Source organism: Nomascus leucogenys, chromosome 7b, assembly GCF_006542625.1.
Source record: "Nomascus leucogenys isolate Asia chromosome 7b, Asia_NLE_v1, whole genome shotgun sequence".
Lineage (NCBI taxonomy): Eukaryota > Metazoa > Chordata > Mammalia > Primates > Hylobatidae > Nomascus > Nomascus leucogenys.
Window position 1 is genome coordinate 55,286,406 of NC_044387.1, and position 21,626 is coordinate 55,308,031.

At 47.7% G+C, this 21,626-nt stretch overlaps 1 protein-coding gene across 1 annotated transcript in view; it reads right to left on the reverse strand.

Moving 5' to 3' along the window:
• The window catches only part of TTC28 (tetratricopeptide repeat domain 28), a 726,372-nt gene that overhangs the window by 45,447 nt on the left and 659,299 nt on the right, over positions 1-21,626 (reverse strand). The window contains exon 13 of the mRNA XM_003258029.2: positions 9,611-9,751. Within this exon, the coding sequence (XP_003258077.2) occupies positions 9,611-9,751 (141 nt within the window). The remainder of the gene's footprint in view (positions 1-9,610; positions 9,752-21,626) is intronic.

Consider the following 21,626-nt stretch of genomic DNA (forward strand, 5'->3'; position numbering starts at 1 on the left):
GGATGAAGGGCTCTATTCCTGAGGCAGGAGGAAGCCAGCGCACTGCTCACACTCCTTTGGGCAGTCTGTGCTGCAGCAGTGCCCGCGAGTGAGTATGAGCCTGCCCAGGTGTGCAGCTGCTCCCTGGCTTCCCACCCACACTCGGCTTAAAGAGGGGAGTTAATTCACGGTGCAGACAGCAGCCTGGGCAATCCCCCTCCCCCAACACACACACATACACACACACACACACACACAGAGCTTTCTCAGGCTCTCACACTCTGAGGTGGAGAGTGAAATGCACCCACTCTGCTTGGGCCAAACAAGCTCTTTCAGGCAGCTGGGACCGGACAGACCTCCCTGTGGAGTCTGCCCGCCCTGCCTTGTGCGAGGCAGGCTCTCACCTCAACCCACTCTGTTCTGTCACCCCTCACCTGGCTTCCAAGGCAGCATTTCTGCAGCAGTCTGGCATTGAGGAATCAGGTCTCCCACATGAAGAACACAGCACTGCCTCCTTGGCAGAGAAGCGTCTACATGGGGTCAGCAGATGAAGAAACAGGGGCTTGACTCTCCCTCAGTGAAGGCTAAGAAAAGGGCTCTGGCTCAAGCCTGAAGATGACCAGGATGGCGGGGGCCCACCTAGCCCTAGGATTCTGGCCCTCCTGTCTCTGCAGTAGGGCTGACCAGATGGCTGGGAAGAGGGAACAGGCATGCTAGAGCTTAGTGCAATCTGGAAGAGCCTTACTGGCTGGCTGGGGCTGTCTGCTCCACACACATCGACCCAGAGGCAGCCACTACCGTGGGGGCAGCGCTGTGAGACTGCCTGGGAAGGGGCAGCTAGGAAGGGTGCCACCTGAGGAACGCATGAAGGGGCGACCCGAGGGAAGGCTTTGCCCCTCATGGCACCAAAGAGAAAGGTGGTGCTCATTCACCCATTCAGCACAGGTTAAGTGCCTCCTTGGTGGCCCTGGGTGAGCTGCAGGGGAGGAATTCAGTGAACAGGGAGATTTGGTCCTTGCCCTCCTGGAGTTCACAATTTGATGAGGACCAAACAAGGCCCGATAGCAGCTGTGTACATGTGTGCTCACATGTGTGCGTCTGATCTTAACGCTTGAACACAGGTGGCAGAACGAGGCCTCTGGGAGTGTCTTCCTTTCTGCCTCTTCCCTGTGTCCGGTCCTCCTGCTCCTCTGGGGCTTAATTCCTCACCAGGCACTTGCTTCCTTCATGGTCTGTCTAGACATAGGGCAGGAACGCTCACCCCAGGGTACTTCTAGCCATGACATCTTTAGGATGGCCGGAAGGGAAGGGTGAGAAGGGAACTAAACTGATAGGGGGCATCTTCTAGAGTATGGACATGGAATCTCAGGGCCAGGTGGGTCCCTGCCATCTTCTGGGCTGTGACGTAAGCACACCACTCGCATCCTCTTCCAGCCCTCAGCCCCGTTCACTGTTACTAACGAGTAAACAAAGATGCAAGGTTAAACATCTCCTCTAAGGCAGCGACATCAGGGGCAAGGCCCCACCACTCCATGCAGTCAGGCAGCAGAAAGCCTGTGGCCTGAGGGGGGGCCCTCTGCTCTCTGGGGAGCCGAAGGCCTGGTGCTATGTGGCATCATGCCCTGAACCCTCATCTGCCTCATCTGGTTTGTGCCCTCTATCCCAGAAAGGCAGACACTGCACAGAGCACCAGTCCAGGGGCCATTTGTGAAGACTGTCCCCAGGTCAGAGTTCTGCAGGGGTCAGGGGTCAGGGAGGGTCCTCGGTGGTGGCGGCTCATTCAAGGTGTGGCTGCCATTTCTCAGCCCTGTCATTTCTCTTCTGATCAGACACATGGTCCTCACCTTCTCAGGATGTCTTTATTGCGCATGTTCACCTGCCATGCCCCTCACTCACTCACCTGCTCACACTCACTCAGGTGAGCCCCTCAACCCCTCTGGGCTGCAGCTTCCTGCCTCACAGGCAAGGACTGCACCTGGCAGACCGTGAGTGTAGCTCCTGCTCTGCTGGGATCGAGCTACCTAGAAAATCCTTTGGCTCCTTCCTCTCTCAACTGAGCCCTAACCAGGATGCTCCCAAATCCCCCCTGGGGCTCTCAACTGAGCTGCATCTTCTGAGGTAGCTGGCCTGAGATTTGAACCTGAGTTTTAAGATATTAATGGAAAAATTAATTGGCAAATACATTATATTCAAGTAACCAGAGTTGCCTCAATTCAATTAAAAAACAGGATTCTGAAACCATTCAGTGACTTCCCTCCATGAACATCCTCACACGAAAGGCTGTCTCCTCTGGGAGGTGAACCTGGTGAACACTGCATTTTAAGTACTTATGCAATAAGCTGCGGGCACTTCTACCTATTCACCTCCTTAATTGCCATGTGCCTGGCTGCTCCTCCAGAGAAGAGCCACAAGGCTGGGCAGGCGCAGGCAGGGACCCTGGCTCTTCCAGCAGTGCCTGGCTCCTCTCAAGCCCAGGAATGAGTCTGGAGCTGCATATGGCTTCTCTCCCCTTGCTCTTGGACTCTCTTGGGCATGTTGGGTCCATGGTAGGTTCCCTGCCTGGGCTAAGGGTTGTGGCACATGCCTCCATCAAGAGGGTCTGCACCTGCCCACCTGCAGGAGCCACGACAGCAGTTGGTGGTGCCTGGCCTCTGCCCACTCTGGGCATTGTGCTGTGGCCATCTGCTCTTTACTGTAATGAGTATGAGGCTCTAGAGCCAAGCCTGGAGATGCTCACCTTAAAAGAACCTGATGCCCAGGCCAGCCTTGCACAGGCTTTTCCTGCTGACCCCATTCAGACATCAGAACAAAGGCCCGAGCCAGGCAGTCATTGGGGTGGGCTTCTCAAGTGCTCAGGGATGGAGAGAAGAAGACAGCCTTGTGTGTGGTAGCCTGCCCAGCTGATGCATGTCCAGCAACACAGCAAAACCCCCTTCCAAAGGACTTTGCACTTTCAAGCAATTTGTGGGTCCAAGCCTGTCCCTGAAAACAAACTTGTGGGGTCGAATTCACTTGTTCACAGAGAACCTCCAGGGCTGGATTAGTCAGAGTTGTCTGAAGACAGAATGTGCTGCCTCAGGAGGTAGTAAGCTCCCTGTCACGGGAGGAATTCAGGCAAAGATGGTGATCACTTGGAAAGGGAGTTAGATGGATGAGGGCCTGTGGGGCCGGAGCACTGTCTTTGGAGTCTGGCAGACCTGGCTCCTAATGCTGGCTCTGTCATTTTCTAGCTGTGAGACCCTGGGCAACTGACTTAAACTCTCTAAGCCTTGGTGTCATCATAGTACCCCTCATGGTTGCTGTAGGGATTGACTAAGATAACACATGTAAAGCACTTAGCACAGTGCTGAGTGCTGGGAAGTAATCAGCAGATGCGCACTGCTGTCATTATCATCTTTGTTATTGTTGTTGTTATGGTTACTTAATTCCCTCCCTCCCTCCTTTCCTCCCTTCCTCCCTTGCTCCTTCCCTCCCTCCCTCCCTTCCTTCCTTCCTCCCTTCCTTCCGTGCCTGTACCTACTTAACACACGGCACCCTGCTAGGCTCCTTGGGGGATACAGAGATAAATCAGAAGTGACTGAGCCTTGGGCGACTGCACAGCCTGGGAGGGGAGAGGGCATGGACACAGGTGACAAATGCAAGTTGCCAGGTTGTGGCTCCCTACCCGCAGATAAAGCACCAGGAATTTTTAGAGAAGGGAGAAATGTTTCCAGTAGGGGCAATCCAAGATGGGTTTGTGAAAGACGCTGTGTTTGAGACAGTGCCTCAGGGCAAAGCCCTCTTTGGCCATGTCCCCATACCCAAGTGAAGACCCTGAGATGTGAATGGGGTTCCTCTGGGTTAGGACAGAGGGTGGGGGGGAAATGGAACAGGAAATGGGAAGAATGGCAGGGTAGGACTGTGAAGTACTCAGATGCCAAGCTTCACACTTCCACCCAACCCCACTGGAGTTCCTGTGACTCCTGTCAAGAGAGGGACACAAACAAAACTGTGCCCCAGCCAGAGGGGGGACAGTGATAACCGTCAGCCTGTCCCAGGTGGGTGGTAATGGGATCAGTGTGAGGGACAAAGTCACATCCAGTGAGGGGCAGATTTCACTTCTGCCACTGACAAGCGGGCAGACTTGGGGCAATTCACCTTGCTGAGCACCAGCAACCATTTGAGGCTGTTGATAGGCATCAAGACAGGCAGGGACGGGACAGGGGTTCCTGCCCAAAGCCTGGTGACTGGAACCAACAGCTGCAGCAGCTGTTGGCAGGGAAGATCCTTGCCCAGAATAGTCACAACGAGGTGAGTATGGGTGGATGGCAGCCATGGCATGCTCTATATGACCACATTTAATGTGGCACAGATGACCTGGAGGTCAGAGATGGAGAGAACACTCAGCTCCTTATTGGGGCCAGAAGCCAAAGAGGCGCCAACAAGGAGCAGGGGACAGAGATGCAGGACCCCAGCCAGAAAGCTGGTTATGCAATCTTGGGGGTTCAAAGCCAGGGCTATAGCTGTAGCTGATGGCAGATTGGGTCATCACTCTGCATTTATTCAAGGTGTTTCCAGTGGCCCTGAGAGAGGTTGTAGCAGGAAGAAGCATCAATCTATCAGTTTCTTGGTGGAGATTTGATCTTTTGGATCTTTTGAGTGGTTGATTCACCCCTCAGAAAACAGCCTTTGGTGCCATAGAAACCTCAGACTCAAGGTGGGGAGAGAAAGAAACTACTTACTACACAGCAGGATTGATCTAGTCATCATTACCCTTATTGCATCCTAGTAACTATCGGTAAGCAAACGTAAAAAGCTCAAGGTCACCTTAACAAAGGGCACAGCCAGGTTTCAAATCAAGGTCTGGCTGGCCCCAGAGCCCAAGATTTCTCCTCTGCACTGTGTGCCTCACCACAGACAAAGGCCTAGACCTAGGGAGACAGTGATCAGCAGATGGCCTGCCTACCTACACTGGGCTTTTGCAGCACTGCTGCAGCACGCCTCTGTACGGCCCTAAAGCAGGGTGGCCCACATGTATGTTCATAAAGAACCACAGCCTGGCCAGACACGGACAGTCACAAGGATCCCAGCATTTTGGGAGGCCAAGGTGAGAGGATCACTTGAGCCAACCTTGGCCACATAGCAACACACTTTCGCTACAAAAAAATAATTTTAAAAAATTAGCTGGGTGAGGTGGTGTGCACCTGTGGTCCCTGCTACTCAGGAGGCTGAGGCAGGAGGATCGCTTGAGCCCAGGAGTTTGAGGCTGCAGTTAGTTATGATGGCACCACTATAACCCAGCCTGGGTGACAGAGTGTGACTCTGTCTCTAAACAAAAAAAGAACTACAACTACACATCCATGCAGATGCACACACAGCAGGACACACGTGTGCCAGGTCTCAGCTTACTTGCCAGGCTGGCCTCGTGGAGATGGCTCTCCTCTCCAGTCACTGCTCTCCACTGTCCTGCTGACACTTTCTTCCCCGTGCCTTTAGGAAGTCCTCCTGTGTATTACAGTCACTGCATTCCCTCCCACCTCCACTGCAGGCCAGGCTTTCATGCATGGATTTGGAGGGCAGGGCAGGCTCTGGGAGCACTACTGCCTCTCCACTTTCAGGGCCTGACCCTCAGGTGTTGAGGGCAGAGAGGGAAGGGGGCAGGGAAAAGCTCTGCAGGGTTTCCTCTGCACCCCTCAACGTGGCAACAGCTCTGGCTCCCCCAGAACCCCTCCACTCTGCCACTGATTGCACACTCCATAATGTGTGGCTGAGGTCCCTGCCCAGCAGACAGCCTTCTGGGTGGAGAACCAGTAAGGTGCTGGGCCCATGTGACCCACCCAGCGGGACACACACACACACCTGTGCCACGTTAAATGTGGGCATGCTGAGCACTGTGGCCGGCCCACTCCCACCTAGCATCCTCCCTACTTTCTTTTCTCCCTGTTCTATAGTCATGGAGGCTGGGCCCATGGGATGGAGAGGCCTCTTTCCCCATCTAGCAGGACCCCAGTTTTTGCTGGTGATTCTCTGGAAGGACCCCCAACCAAGCTGAGGTTCTCTCTTGCTGATTCCTTATCCAGTCTTCTATGAGAGACCAGAAGTGTGCCGCAGGGCACTGGAGGGAAGTTGCAGAGACCTGAGGGTGGGCTCTGGCCCTGTTGTGCACCTCTCTTTAGAAAAAGGAGACTTACTTCTTTGTCCTCTGTTTTGGCTCTAGTCACTGCTCTCTGGACAATAAGAAAGTCCCTTTCCACATTGTGTCACACACAGATATAACGTGGAAAATTAAAGATCTAGGATGCTTGTTGCACCAATGGTGGCTTACAGAAGTCAGGAAACTTCTCTGGGATACTGGCCCTAAATGACTCTGGATGGGTGCACCTTACTTAATACCAAGGCACTCTCTGTAGTCCAGGATCCAGGATGCAGTCAAAAGCCTGTCCTGTTCTTCCTTCTCTTTTCTACAGCAAATGTGATCTGCTGACTGACCCAGGTCCAGTCACATACACACATACCATATATACATACCACACACAAACACACACATACAAATACAACCCTGCACATACAAATACATACGTACATTCCACAGAATCTCTCCCGACACACACACAGACACTTACATGCATGTGCTGGCCTACCAGTCCTCAGCGTCACTCCCAAAAGTAGGGCTGCTGCTCTGCCCTCTGGGGCTCACACCAAGATCAGGGTGCTAGCCAAGAGAAGGATCTTTGTTTTTCATTCAATAGCAGTGCCTACCCTGGGTTCAAAATGCAAATGTGTTTTCTGCCAATAGGCAAGAAGAAAAATAGTGACTGCAGAGACCTCAAAAATGACAGCAGAACAAACAGCACTTCCTGAAGTGGCAAGGGAGAAAAACCTAAAGCCAACTCTCACTTGACTCGCATTAGCTACAGAGGCCTCATTGCCAAATCAGTCCAACAAACCACCCAGGAACAAAGGGGCCAAGGAATCCATAAAATCACTGAGCTAGAGAGCCCCTGGAGAGGGGAGCCCTTACTGCTCCAGCACACAAGGCCCTACACACATGGTTGCTTCCACATCACCTCTGCTGGCTCCAGGGTACGAGCACTCTGCAAACGCTGGCCACTATCAGCAATCCGCAGAAAAGCCACTTCTAGCCGCTCTGTTCAGTCACAAGCCAGTGCACTCTTAGCCCAGATCCTTGGCCATACATGGGACAGAGTGGGAGGCCTGGGACCCCACAGCAGGGCAGGGACAGGCTGGCAGGGAAGCTTTGAGGAATGTTTTGGCACCTGTTCACGGGCAGATCTCCCTCCTCTCTGGCCTATGTGTGCTCAGCTATAAGATGTGAGGCTGCAGTGCAAGTTTTCCAGGGAAGTTTGCACTGTTCTAACAAGGATACCTTTGCCTCCGTGGTTCCCTCAGCTGTAGCTCCACTCTCTTGTGGATGAAGGCCAGAATCCCCCTTCCTGGCTTCTGAGAGAGGCACCAGAGAACACGCAGTGTTGCAAACTTTCCTGGGCCTTAAGGGCTTACCACATTGAAGCGAGAAGAATGCCAGCTATTTCCCTCATCCAAAGGGTCGGGGTTGGAACAGTCTGCAGAGACCCCTTCAATTCCTTTGCTTTTCTGAGGGTGGGACTGGGTTGGGTCAGACCTTGCCAAGGGAGCTGGGTGCAAGCTCTGAGGCTGTGGGCCTTGCTGCTCCCCACTCAGTCCCCAGGGCTGGGCACAATACTCAGCCTGGCTGGGGACGGAGATTGTGTTGTATAAGTGAACCAACAAATTAATCTATAGCATTGTGCTCACTGGAGCCATTGCAGGGCTGCTCAGAAGGACAGAAACCATCTTTCCAAAATGAGCACTCCACCATTCAAAGTGCACACCACCCCAAGCCCAGGGTTGATAAGCTAGGACCCTAGATATACCTGGCTTGACCCTTTTCTTCCATAGTGCTGAGGTCCTGGGGGAACTGGTTTCTGACTGCTGGAGTGCCTGCATCCAGGTCACCATGGATGCCTGACCGTCTGCTTTGGCAGCTCTCTCATGTGAAGGTCTTGAGGTAGGAAAGGAAGAAGGATGGGGGAGGCTACAACCCAAGATGGCCAACAGCTGCTGCATAGGCACACCGACGTCTCATCCCTTCCAAAGTTTCTCCACCCACGTTAAGAATTTAAGTTTAGCACTATTCTTCCCACTTTACTCAAAACAACAGAAACCCACCAGTTGTTCAGCGCCTTCCACACATTAAGTCAGTCAGTGTGTTATTTATACACTGGCTCCTTTATTCCCACATTACAGGAACCCTGCAGGGTAAGAAGCCATCACCATTTCACAGATGACGAGACTGAGGCTGACAGAAGTGAAACTGCCTCCCTAGTGTCCTACAGCTCGTGAGTGGCAAGGCCAGAGGCTGCACTCTGAGCTCTTCGCACTCTAGTTTATCACCACAGCTTGCATCACCTGGCAGAGGTAAGTGTCACCTGCCTTCACTGGCTGAGAAGTTGGTAGAGCAAGAACATGTGTCCAGGCCCAATCCCAGGCCTCCGCAAACCTGGTTGCATCCCTACATGAAACCAAAAGCCATGAGGGATACCTGTGAAGGTGGCTGGGAAGAAGGAACTAAAGGTGAACTAGCTTGAAGTTCTGGCCTCCTTACAACCAGGCTGCCAGCTCCTACATCCCCTGCCCTTGGCTCCCTTCCCACTCAACTCAGCCCTGGGAAAGTCAACACACATTTGTCACCCCGACAGCACAATAATGAGAGGAAACCAGGGCCTGGAGTAGGAACAGACAGGGCACACAATGCCCTGCACAGCAGGGCTGCCAAGCAGAGGCTGCCTCCCACCCAGTGCACAGTCACTTCCCGCCTATGTTCTAGGGTCAACCCTTTAAAGGCAGGCCTTCAGGCTGTGGCAGGGACCTAGGGAGTCTGTGATGTCTTCCCAAAGAGGTCTATCAAAATGTACTCCTAGGTTGTTGCCAGGCAACCAAACAACAGTGGGACAGGTGTCCCTCAACCCCAACTGCCTGCCCTGTTTATCCGGACCCAGCTTGGGTATCACTCCTAAGAAAAAGATGAAGGGGTGTGCTGGCTTGGAAATTTCAAATTCGATTCATCTTAAAGCCATTAAGACCTATTTGGTCAAGTGACAGGGAACTGAGGTCTTGGCACAGATGGGTGAGCCTGGGTCTGGATGAGTGCATTCCTAGGCCCAGTTTCTCCCTCCAACAGCACTAGCATTCTCACTCTCCCTGACTTCCCTGAATCTCAGGCCAGGAAGTCAGTGCAGGTACCTGGCCCATGAGTTACCGCAAAAGCTAGCAAAGAAGTATGTGAAGTTGCTCTGGCTTCTGCCTGATGTTTGGAAAGTCAGCTCTGAGGCTACGTGAAGAAGCAGCCAACTATCCCCTGGGACTCCTATCCCATCCAAATGAGGATTGTCACGTCAAGCCTGTCACTGTTTTCTCGCTTGAGCTGGAGATGCTGCTGTGAAGCAGAGGCCCTGACGGGCATGGGGCTGTGGAAGCATCACGCTTGCTGCTGCAAATGCATGACACGAGCCAGAAGCCTAACCAGCCGGAAGGAGCATCCACTGAAGGCACATTATCTGTGCTCAGAGCACGCTGCCCCGCACGGGGCCTGGGGAAAGCGCCCCCCACACACCTGTTAAAGAGGTTATTGCGGCGAACCATCCGCAGAAAGCCAGTGGGGTCAGTGACCGAGTTGAGTTTGTTGTTCATCTCTTCAAATTGCTGATCCATGATGTCTCCTGCTTCACTCTCGGTCTCACTGCTGGCACAGGCCCTGCAGGAAAAATTGCAGAAAAAGCCAATCAGAGAAAGGAAGCGCTGAACTATGGAAGTCAGCTCTGAGGTCCTGTGCCATTCTGTCACCAAATGAACCTCTAATACCATTGTCTCCAAATGCCAGCATCACCCCACTCCCTCCTCAGTGTCCCTGAGGCCCTCTTCCTGAACTTCTTTTGTCCACTGCTTCTCAAGATGAACTCTGGTTGGTTGTTTATGGGCTGTCACCCCCCACTCTGCTGTCAACTCTCTACAGGCAGGAGCTGTGTCTGAATAAGAACTGTATTCTCAGCACCTAGCATATGTATGACAGACTAGGTAAGGTGCTGTCTGTGATGGGCTGGTCAGGCACTCTTCCCAGGATACAGCTGAGGCAAGTGCAGCTGTGAGGCAGTCCTCCCTGGGCAAGCTGCAGTCCAGTCCATTCCAGAAACAGTAACTAAATACCTACATTGTGTTGGGTACTGTCCTAGGCAAGGGGGACATGCAGCCTAAAATGGCATTTTCCAGATGAGGAGACAAACATGCTGACAAGTGGCTGCAGTGCTAGCAGGGCAGGCACTGCTGGAAACGCAAACTTGAGAACTGCCGCTGATTTGGCCCATTTTCCAAGCTCAGCATGAGGAGGTGACCATTTTTGAATTAATAAATTCATATTTCCCCTATGACAGACTTTAACAGAACATCTCACAATGTGTTTTAAGTAAACAGAAATACCCAGGAGTACCTCGATTCATCAGCATGATTAAAATGGCAAAAGGCTTATTAAATGTAAAAGCCATGCACTGTGCCCTGCTGAGACATGGACAGCCAGGCCAGGACAAATGTGTCTGTGGGAGCGCCACCAGCCTGCAGCCATCCTCCTCCATACCATACCATGCCTCCCAACCAACTGAGGCTCACAAAGGCACATCTCTGTGTTGAGCCCTCACCTATCCTAGGCATCAGGACCACATTCAGACCTTGCGGAGATGCTTACTGATACCTCGCCCCCAGATAACTCTAAGCCCACAGGAAAACTGCTTTCAGACCTTCCTGCTAAGGACCGGTGTGAAGAAGTGGAGGGCACCAGGGCACTGCAGGCAGCAGACAGAGTCGCAAGCCCCTAATGTGCTCGGCAGGTGGGACTCTGGAAAGGGGAAGACCTCCTGTCACTGAGAGGAATAAGGCTTGGTGCATAGAGATTTGGGTTTAGGACAAACATGACCCACTTCAAATGGCCAAGCTGGCGACACCTGTGACAGAGAAGGGAAATAAGCCCCTCATTCTGGGGGCCAAATCAGACATGGCATGTAAAGCTGCTATGCAAACTTGAATGCTCTATGTGAACACCAACCCTGGTGTGATGGCTAAATTTATGTCAACATGACTGGGCTGCAGGGTGCCCAGATATTTGGCTAAACCTTATTTGGGGTGTGTTTGTGAAGGTATTTCTAGATGAGATTACCATTTAAGCTGGTAGACTGAGTAAAGTAGACTGCCCTCCCCAGCGTGAGGCCTCATCTGCTTATCCATTGAAGGCCTGGATAGAGCAAAAAAGTAGAGAAAGAGAAAATTTGCTCTTTCTGCACTGTCACCAACCTAAGGCATCAATCTTTTGCCTTCAGGCTTGGACTTGAACTGAAACTTACACTACTGGCTTTCCTGGGTCTCCAGCTTGCTGTGGCAGATCCTGGGGCCTCTCAGCCTCCATAACCACATGAACCAATTCCTTGTAATAAGTTTCCTTTATCTCTTTATAAAAATAAATAAATAAATATACAAGCACATCCTATTTATATCTACTTAGTGTGTGTGTGTGTGTGTGTGTGTGTGTGTGTGTGTGTATATATATAGTGTGTGTGTGTGTGTGTATCTTTTATTGGTTCTGTTTCTCTGGAAAACCCAGATAAAAACATCTAGTAATTATCTCAGAACCACATTGATGACTGGTAAAGTCCTGGCTATTAGCCTGCTTTTCTTCCCAGCCTTCACAGTCTGGAAATGGCTCTTTAAACACAGCGCAGTACCTGGCATGCAGCAGGTATGCAATGGGGAATTGCTGAATGAATGAATGACCTATGCTGGAGAGAATTTTATAATGTGCAAAGTATTTTTACACAGATTTAATTTTATCTCTATGACAACTCTGTGAGGTAGCTCTTATTATCTCTATCTTATATCAAAGGTGACAGAGGTTCAGAGAAGCCAAGGAACTGGGCTAAAGAGTATTAGGTGGTAGAGCTGGGTCTGAGTCCAGCTCAGATCTGTGGCACTCACTGACCTCCCTTCCCCTCCCCCTAAAAGGCTCTAAGCTTCTCACAGACTCTATGCTTCTCTCCTGGGGTTTGACTTCAACAGGGAGGGGCTGAATACAGGAATTAGGAGAAACCAGGAAACGTCTAGCATTGAAACAAATCACCAAGCTCCCATCATGCCGGAGAGGTTTTATTCCTCTCACTGCCTCATGGACGTCAGCTGAACAGGCAAGCAGGTGAAGGCTTGAAAGGCTCCTTTGGGAGCTGAAGGCCCTTCACAGAGACCCTGGTAAATATTACTCAACAAGCTCCTCTGTCCAGGGACACATTTATCATGTGAATGCAACTGCCTGCTTGGAGCTGAGAAATCGGCTTGTCATTCAGCGCTTTGCAAAGGGGAGAAGAATTGCCTGGGACCGGTATCAGCCTCCATTATCTTGCAGTTCTGTTCTTACTGTCAGCCACAGACTGAGCCCTCAGTATCTCCTGCTTCATGGGGTTGTTTCCTATTTCCTGACCCTTCAAAGTATTAACACTGAAGGGAAAAACAAACAGGCGATGTCATAGATAAAGGAATCTCCCATTTACAAAACAAGCCTCGTATCTATACAGTAGGAGTCCCTAGTGCCTTGCCACCGGTCCTCACAGCACACTCACTCTCCTGCACCCATTTCTCTGAGTGACTTTCTAGAGATGGCACATCTGGTCACCATAGACCCTGATTCAATTCACATTGCTTCAACAATGATTACTGGGTAGGACCCATGTGTAAGAACTACAGGGGCTAAACAGATGACAGTCACATTATAGCTGCCTTCAAGGCGTTTACTATCTGGTATGAATAGTATCCTTTAGTTCTTCCTTCTTACTAGCCAATCCCTTTTACTCCAATCTCTATTAGAGTTAACAATTCTTTATCTTAAACTATCTCTGTTCAAATTATTGTGTGGTTTCTTATTCTTGTTTTGATACTGACTGATACATACTGTATGTTAATTTAAAAAACAAAATAAATCCTGCTATTCCCAAATCCTGGGAGGAAGTCAGGAAAGTAAGATAAGCTTTGGTGCCCCTCACTCATTCACGTGGTCATTAGGCTGACCAACCCTCAAAAACTCACTGTGCAACCAGTACATCCCAGACACTCAGCTGGGGCTGGGATTACTCAAAGAAGGAACACTTCTGCCCTGAGAAGCTGCTAGATAGGCACGCTAATCTCTGCAACATGAAAAATAAATCATTACATAGTAGTACATGTATGTATATAGAAAGACTGAATGAACAATCAGTACAGGATGAGCAGGGGAGACAGCAAGAAAAGAAACAGAGGAGAAGGGAATGAAACATGAGAACGTGAATACACAAACAGTGGCTGTGCAGAAAGAGCCCCTAAAGCATTTAGTCTCATGGCCTGATTTTAGCCACTACTCTGATGGCCATGATCTGAAACGGAGAAGAAACAATAGAGACACATTGGCTTTGCAGACAAAACTGGTGGTCATAGCTCAACAGAGGATAACTCGAGGGAGAGAGGGCCCATGAGCCGGGTGGCAAGGCAGGAAGAGTGGAAAAGGAGGGCACTCCTGGCCCACCAGCTGCTCAGCACTGGCAAGCTAGGGAGGCACCAAAAGCTAAGATTCCGCCTGTCTTTTCTTCCTAGTCTGCTTACGGAAGTTCCACTCCTGTCTACACAGCTCTGGACCCTTGGCCCTGCCTACCTGTCTTGCCCTCCAGACCTGGCCACACGATCGATTTCTCCTTCCCTCGTGGCTCTCTGGGCCTGAGGATTCTGGCTCAGACGTCCTTCATGGGCCCTTTCTACTCCTGGACTCTGGAGGGTAAAAGAGAACTCTGTTCTTGTTTCAGGGGCCTGACTTGGCACTTGCCCATCAGCCAGAGTCCTGGCTGGAACCCGCCCTAGTCTTCTGCCTGGAGTTAGGTAGAAGGTTGAGGTCTGGATTATTATGGTCATGGAGAACAGTGAGGGCAAAAGGTCAAAGTCAGTACAAGCTGGCCTAAGTGGAGGGCAGGAAGGTATACCTCCTGGCAAGGGCTGAGAGGGGAGCTGGAGAGAGGGAGCTGTCCAGAGGCAGGCAGTAGCTGCTTCATGGTACCCACCTGCCCTGCCAGCATCTGTGCCAGGTACCCTGTGAGAAGCCCAGATCCTGCCTGCTCTGGGGAATATAAATCATGCCGTCACCAGAGGCAGGCTCCAAAATGCTGTTCATATGCAGCTTTCCCCAGAGAGATGGAAATGGCTCATGAATCAAGCACCTCAGAGCTGTGCCAGAGCTCATCCTGTTCTTGGGGACAGGGGTTGGCAACAGGCTCCAGATAGGATTTTCATTTGCAAGCATGGCCACCTGATCTCTCCAAGAACATGCTTGCTCTCTGTCATTCCCCTGACAGTTGCAACTAAGCTCCACAAGGCACACTTTTATTTATGTCTCAACATCCTTTTACTAACTCATTTTGTCTCCATTCCCCACTCCCCTCCAGGCTTCTTGTGCACTGATAACCAGTTATTTGCCAAAGACCAACCAATTGTGACCCTGAAGCTGAAAATGACAGGCGAGAAACTCCATCTTCAGTTTCCTGCGCACAGGGCAGTGAGATAGCTCCTACACCGCTGGCCCCACACCCAGTGGGAGCAGATCAAAGGCAGCAAAACGCTCCTTCATTCAAAGCAAGGATCTTTTTGCAATTGGTAAAACTTCAGAAAGCAAGAGTTAGTAAATTTGCAGCCACTGCCTATAATCATTTTGTGCCTTCTGATTCTGAAAGGCCAGGTCTAACTGTGCCAGCACCCTATGTTGGGGATTCTACAACCAGGAAGCAGAGGGTATCTTGGGGATCTGAAAAGGTGCACAGGTGACAATACCATGGGCACTTACTAGGTTTTGCATGGGCCAGTCTGCCAATAGCTGAAAAGGCCCACCCATTTTTCCCAGTAGCCACTTGGCAAGAGTGCCAGAAAATGAAGACATGAGACTTTGGGAACTCTAGATTTCTGAGACCTTTGAAACTTTCCCGTGTGACTTACTTACCAGTTCCTGTCTATTTTTTCTTACTGACAATTAGTAAACTTTTAAGATGAAAAGAGCCTGGGCTAAAGAAAAAAAGCAGGGGTTGCAATCTTAGTCTCTGCTAAAACAGACTTTAAACCAACAAAGATCAAAAGAGACAAAGAAGGCCACTACATAAATGGTAAACGGATCAAGTCAACAAGAAGAGCTAACTCTCCTAAATATATATGCACCCAATACAGGAGCATCCAGATTCATACAGCAAGTCCTTAGTGGCCTACAAAGAGACTTAGACTCCCACTGTCGATAATAATGGGAGACTTTAACACCCCTCTGTCAATATTAGACAGATCAATGAGATAGAAGGTTAACAAAGATATCCAGGACATGAACTCAGCTCTGGACCAAGAGGACCTAAAAGACATCTACAGAACTCTCCACCCCAAGTCAACAGAATATACACTCTTCTCAGCACCACATCACATTTATTCTAAAATTGAATAATAAAATAAAATAAAATTGATTTACTACAAAATCGTAGTAAAACACTCCTCAGCAAATGTAAAAGAACAGAAATCACAACAAACTGTCTCTTACACCACAGTGCAATCAAATTAGAACTCAGGATTAAGAAACTCTCCCAAAACCGGACAACTACATGGAAACTGAACAACCTGCTCCTGAATGACTACTGGGTACACAACAAAATGAAGGCAAAAATAAGGATGTTCTTTGAAACCAATGAGAACAAAGACACAACATACCAGAATCTCTGGGACACATTTAAAGCAGTGTGCAGAGGGAAATTTATAGCACTAAATGCCCACAAGAGAAAGCAGGAGAGATCTAAAATTGACACCCGAACATCACAATTGAAAGAACTAGTGAAGCAAGAGCAAACACATTCAAAAGCCAGCAGAAGGCAAGAAATAACTAAGATCAGAGTAGAACTGAAGGAGATAGAGACCCAAAAAGCCTTCAAAAAAATCAATGAATCCAGGAGCTGGTTTTTTGAAAAGATCAACAAAATTGATATACCGCTAGCAAGACTAATAAAGAAGAAAAGAGAGAAGAATCAAATAGACGCAATAAAAAAATGGGCCAGGCACAGTGGCTCATGCCTGTAATCCCAGCACTTTGGGAGGCTGAGGCGGGCAGATCACGAGGTCAGGAGATCGAGACCACGGTGAAACCCCGTCTCTACTAAAAATACACAAAAAAAATTAGCCGGGTGTGGTGGCGGGCGTCTGTAGTCCCAGCTACTCGGAGAGGCTGAGGCAGGAGAATGGCGTGAACCCGGGAGGCGGAGCTTGCAGTGAGCCGAGATTGCGCCACTGCACTCCAGCCTCGGCGACAGAGCGAGACTCCGTCTCAAAATAAATAAATAAATAAATAAATAAATAAATAAATAAATAAATAAATAAAAAATGATAAAGGGGATATCACCAACTATCCCACAGAAATACAAACTACCATCAGAGAATACTACAAACACCTCTACACAAATAAACTAGAAAATCTAGAAGAAATGGATAAATTCCTCAACACATATACCCTCCCAAGACTAAACCAGGAGGAAGTTCAATCTCTGAATAGACCAATAACAGGCTCTGAAATTGAGGCAATAATTAATAGCTTACCAACCAGAAAAGTCCAGGACCAGACGGATTCACAGCAGAATTCTACCAGAGGTACAAAGAGGAGCTGGTACCATTCCTTCCGAAACTATTCCAATCAATAGAAAAAGAGGGAATCCTCCCTAACTCATTTTATGAGGCCAGCATCATCCTGATACCAAAGCCTGGCAGAGACACAACAAAAAAAGAGAATTTTAGACGAATATCCCTGATGAACACCGATACAAAAATCCTCAATAAAATACTGGCAAACCGAATCCAGCAGCACATCAAAAAGCTTATCCACCACGATCAAGTGGGCTTCATCCCTGGGATGCAAGGCTGGTTCAACATAAGCAATTCAATAAATGTAATCCAGCATATAAACAGAACCAATGACAAAAACCACATGATTATCTCAATAGATGCAGAAAGGCCTTTCAAAAAATTCAACAGCCCTTCATGCTAAAAACTCTCAATAAATTAGGTATTGATGGGACGTATCTCAAAATAACAAGAGCTATCTATGACAAACCCACAGCCAATATCATACTGAATGGGCAAAAACTGGAAGCATTCCCTTTGAAAACTGGCACAAGACAGGGATGCCCTCTCTCACAACTCCTATTCAACATAGTGCTGGAAGTTCTGGCCAAGGCAATCAGGCAGGAGAAGGAAATAAAGGGTATTCAGTTAGGAAAAGAGAAAGTCAAATTGTCCCTGTTTGCAGATGACATGATTGTATATCTAGAAAACCCCATTGTCTCAGCCCAAAATCTCCTTAAGCTGATTAGCAACTTCAGCAAAGTCTCAGGATACAAAATCAATGTACAAAAATCACAAGCATTCTTGTACACCAATCACAGACAAACAGAGAGCCAAATCATGAGTGAACTCCCATTCACAATTGCTTCAAAGAGAATAAAATACCTAGGAATCCAACTTACAAGGGATGTGAAGGACCTCTTCAAGGAGAACTACAAACCACTGCTCAATGAAATAAAAGAGGATACAAACAAATGGAAGAACATTCCATGCTCATGGGTTGGAAGAATCAATATCGTGAAAATGGCCATACTGCCTAAGGTAATTTATAGATTCAATGCCATCCCCATCAAGCTACCAATGACTTTCTTCACAGAATTGGAAAAAACTACTTTAAAGTTCATATGGAACCAAAAAAGAGCCTGCATCACCAAGTCAATCCTAAGCCAAAAGAACAAAGCTGGAGGCATCATGCTACCTGACTTCAAAATATACTACAAGGCTACAGTAACTAAAACAGCATGGTACTGGTACCACAACAGAGACATAGATCAATGGAACAGAACAGAGCCCTCAGAAATAAAGCCACGTATCTACAACTCTCTGATCTTTGACAAACCTGACAAAAACAAGAAATGGGGAAAGGATTCCCTATTTAATAAATGGTGCTGGGAAAACTGGCTAGCCATATGTAGAAAGCTGAAACTGGATCCCTCCCTTACATCTTATACAAAAATTAATTCAAGATGGATTAAAGACTTACATGTTAGACCTAAAACCATAAAAACCCTAGAAGAAAACCTAGGCAATATCATTCAGGACATAGGCATGGGCAAGGACTTCAGGTCTAAAACACCAACAGCAATGGCAACAAAAGCCAAAATTGACAAATGGGATCTAATTAAACTAAAGAGCTTCTGCACAGCAAAAGAAACTACCATCAGAGTGAACAGGCAACCTACAGAATGGGAGAAAATTTTTGCAACCTACTCATCTGACAAAGGGCTAATATCCAGAATCTACAATGAGCTCAAACAAATTTACAAGAAAAAAACAAACAACCCCATCAAAAAGTGGGCAAAGGACATGAACAGACACTTCTCAAAAGAAGACATTTATGCAGCCAAAAAACACATGAAGAAATGCTCATCATCACTGGCCATCAGAGAAATGCAAATCAAAACCACAGTGAGATACCATCTCACACCAGTTAGAATGGCCATCATTAAAAAGTCAGGAAACAACAGGTGCTGGAGAGGATGTGGAGAAATAGGAACACTTTTACACTGTTGGTGGGACTGTAATCTAGTTCAACCATTGTGGAAGTCAGTGTGGCGATTCCTCAGGGATCTAGAACTAGAATTACCATTTGACCCAGCCATCCCATTAGTGGGTATATACCCAAAGGACTATAAATCATGCTGCTATAAGAACACATGCACACGTATGTTTACTGCGGCACTATTCACAATAGCAAAGACTTGGAACCAACCCAAATGTCCAACAACGATAGACTGGATTAAGAAAATGTGGCACATATACACCATGGAATACTATGCAGCCATAAAAAATGATGAGTTCATGTCCTTTGTAGGGACATGGATGAAACTGGAAAACATCATTCTCAGTAAACTATTGCAAGGACAAAAAGCCAAACACCGTGTGTTCTCACTCATAGGTGCGAATTGAACAATGAGAACTCATGGACACAGGAAGGGGAACATCACACTCCGGGGACTGTTGTGGGGTGAGGGGAGGGGGGAGGGACAGCATTAGGAGATATACCTAATGCTAAATGACGAGTTAATGGGTGCAGCAAACCAACATGGCACATGGATACATATGTAACAAACCTGCACATTGTGCACATGTACCCTAAAACCTAAAGTATAATAATAATAAAAAAAAGAAAACCCCATAGTCTCAGCCCAAAATTTCCTTAAGCTAATAACTTCAGCAAAGTCTTAGGATACAAAATCAATGTGCAAAAATCACAAGCATTCCTCTACACCAATAATAGACAAACAGCCAAATCTTGAGTGAACTCCCATTCACAATTACTACAAAGAGAATAAAATACCTAGGAATCCAACTTACAGGGGATGTGAAGGACCTCTTCAAGGAAAACTACAAATCCCTGCTCAACGAAATAAAAGAGGGCACAAACGAATGGAAGAACATTCCATGCTCATGGATAGGAAGAATCAATATCATGAAAATGGCCATACTGCCCAAGGTAGTTTATAGATTCAATGCTATCCCCATCAAGCTACCAATGACTTTCTTCACAGAATTGGAAAAAACTACTTTAAAGTTCATATGGAACCAACAAAGAGCCCGCATTGCCAAGACAATCCTAAGCAAAAAGAACAAAGCTGGTGGCATCATGCTACCTGACTTCAAACTATACTACAAGGCTACAGTAACCAAAACAGCATGGTGCTGGTACCAAAACAGATATATAGACCAATAGAACAGAACGGAAGCCTCAGAAATAACACCACACATCTACAACCATCTGATCTCTGGCAAACCTGACAAAAACAAGAAATGGGGAAAGGATTCCCTGTTTAATAAATGGTGCTGGGAAAACTGGCTAGCCATATGTAGAAAGCTGAAACTGGATCCCTTCCTTACACCTTATACAAAAATTAACTCAAGATGGATTAAAGACTTAAATGTAAGATGTAACACCATAAAAACCCTAGAAGAAAACCTAGGCAATACCATTCAGGACAGAGGCATCAGCAAAGACTTCATGTCTAAAACACCAAAAGCAATGGCAACAAAAGCCAAAATTGACAAATGGGATCTAATTAAACTAAAGAGCTTCTGCACATCAAAAGAAACTATCATCAGAGTGAACAGGTAACCTACAGAATGGGAGAAAATCTTTGCAATCTACACATCTGACAAAGGGCTAATATCCAGAATCTACAAAGAACTCAAACAAATTTACAGGAAAAAAAACAACCCCATCAAAAAGTGGGCAAAAGATATGAACAGACACTTCTTAAAAGAAAACATTTATGCAGCCAACAGACATATGAAAAAATGCTCATCATCACTGGTCATTAGAAAAATGCAAATCAAAACCACAGTGAGATACCATCTTATGCCAGTTAGAATGGCGATCATTAAAAAGTCAGGAAACAACAGATACTGGAGGGGACGTGGAGAAATAGGAACACTTTTACACCGTTGGTGGGAGTGTAAACTAGTTCAACCATTGTGGAAGACAGTGTGGCAATTCCTCAAGGATCTAGAACTAGAAATACCATTTGACCCAGCAATCCCATTATTGTGTATATACCCAAAGGATTATAAATCATGCTACTATAAAGACACATGCACACATATTTTTATTGCAGCACTATTCACAGTAGCAAAAACTTGGAAACAACCCAAATGTCCAACAATGATAGACTGGATTAAGAAAATGTGGCACATATACAGCATGGAATACTATGCAGACATAAAAAAAGGATGAGTTCATATCCTTTGCAGGGACTTGGATGAAGCTGGAAACCATCATTCTAAGCAAACAATCACAAGGACAGAAAACCAAACACCACACATTTTCACTCATAGGTTGGAGTTGAACAATGAGAACACATGGACACAGGGCAGGGAACATCATACACTGGGGCCTTTCAGGGGGTGGGGGACTGGGGGAGGGAGAGCATTAGGAGAAATACCTAATGTAAATGATGAGTTGATGGGTGCAGCAAACCAACATAGTTGTATACCTATGTAACAAACCTGCACGTTGTGCACATGTACCCTAGAACTTAAATTAAAAAAAAAAAAAAAGAAAAGAGCCTGGGCTTCCTTTTAGGGATAGCAAAGAAAGGCTGGGAGACATCCTACTCTATGGGCTGCCTCACATAGGAGAAGAACCCAAGAAACAGAGAAGTGATGTGAGTCTTTAAATCAGGAATACAGGCTACACGTTGGGGATGGGAGAAGGGGCAGTGTACTAGACAGCTTTGGAGCAAGCTCTGATCATAAACATTCTACTTCTAGAAATTGCCTCCCTGGGCCAGGCACAGTGGCTCATGCCTGTAATCCCAACACTTTGGGAGGCCAAGGCAGGTGGATCACGAGGTCAGGAGTTCAAGACCAGCCTGGCCAAAATGGTAAAACCCCATCTCTACTAAAAATACAAAAATTAGCCAGGCGTGGTGGTGGGCGCCTGTAATCTCAGCTACTCGGGAGGCTGAGGCAGA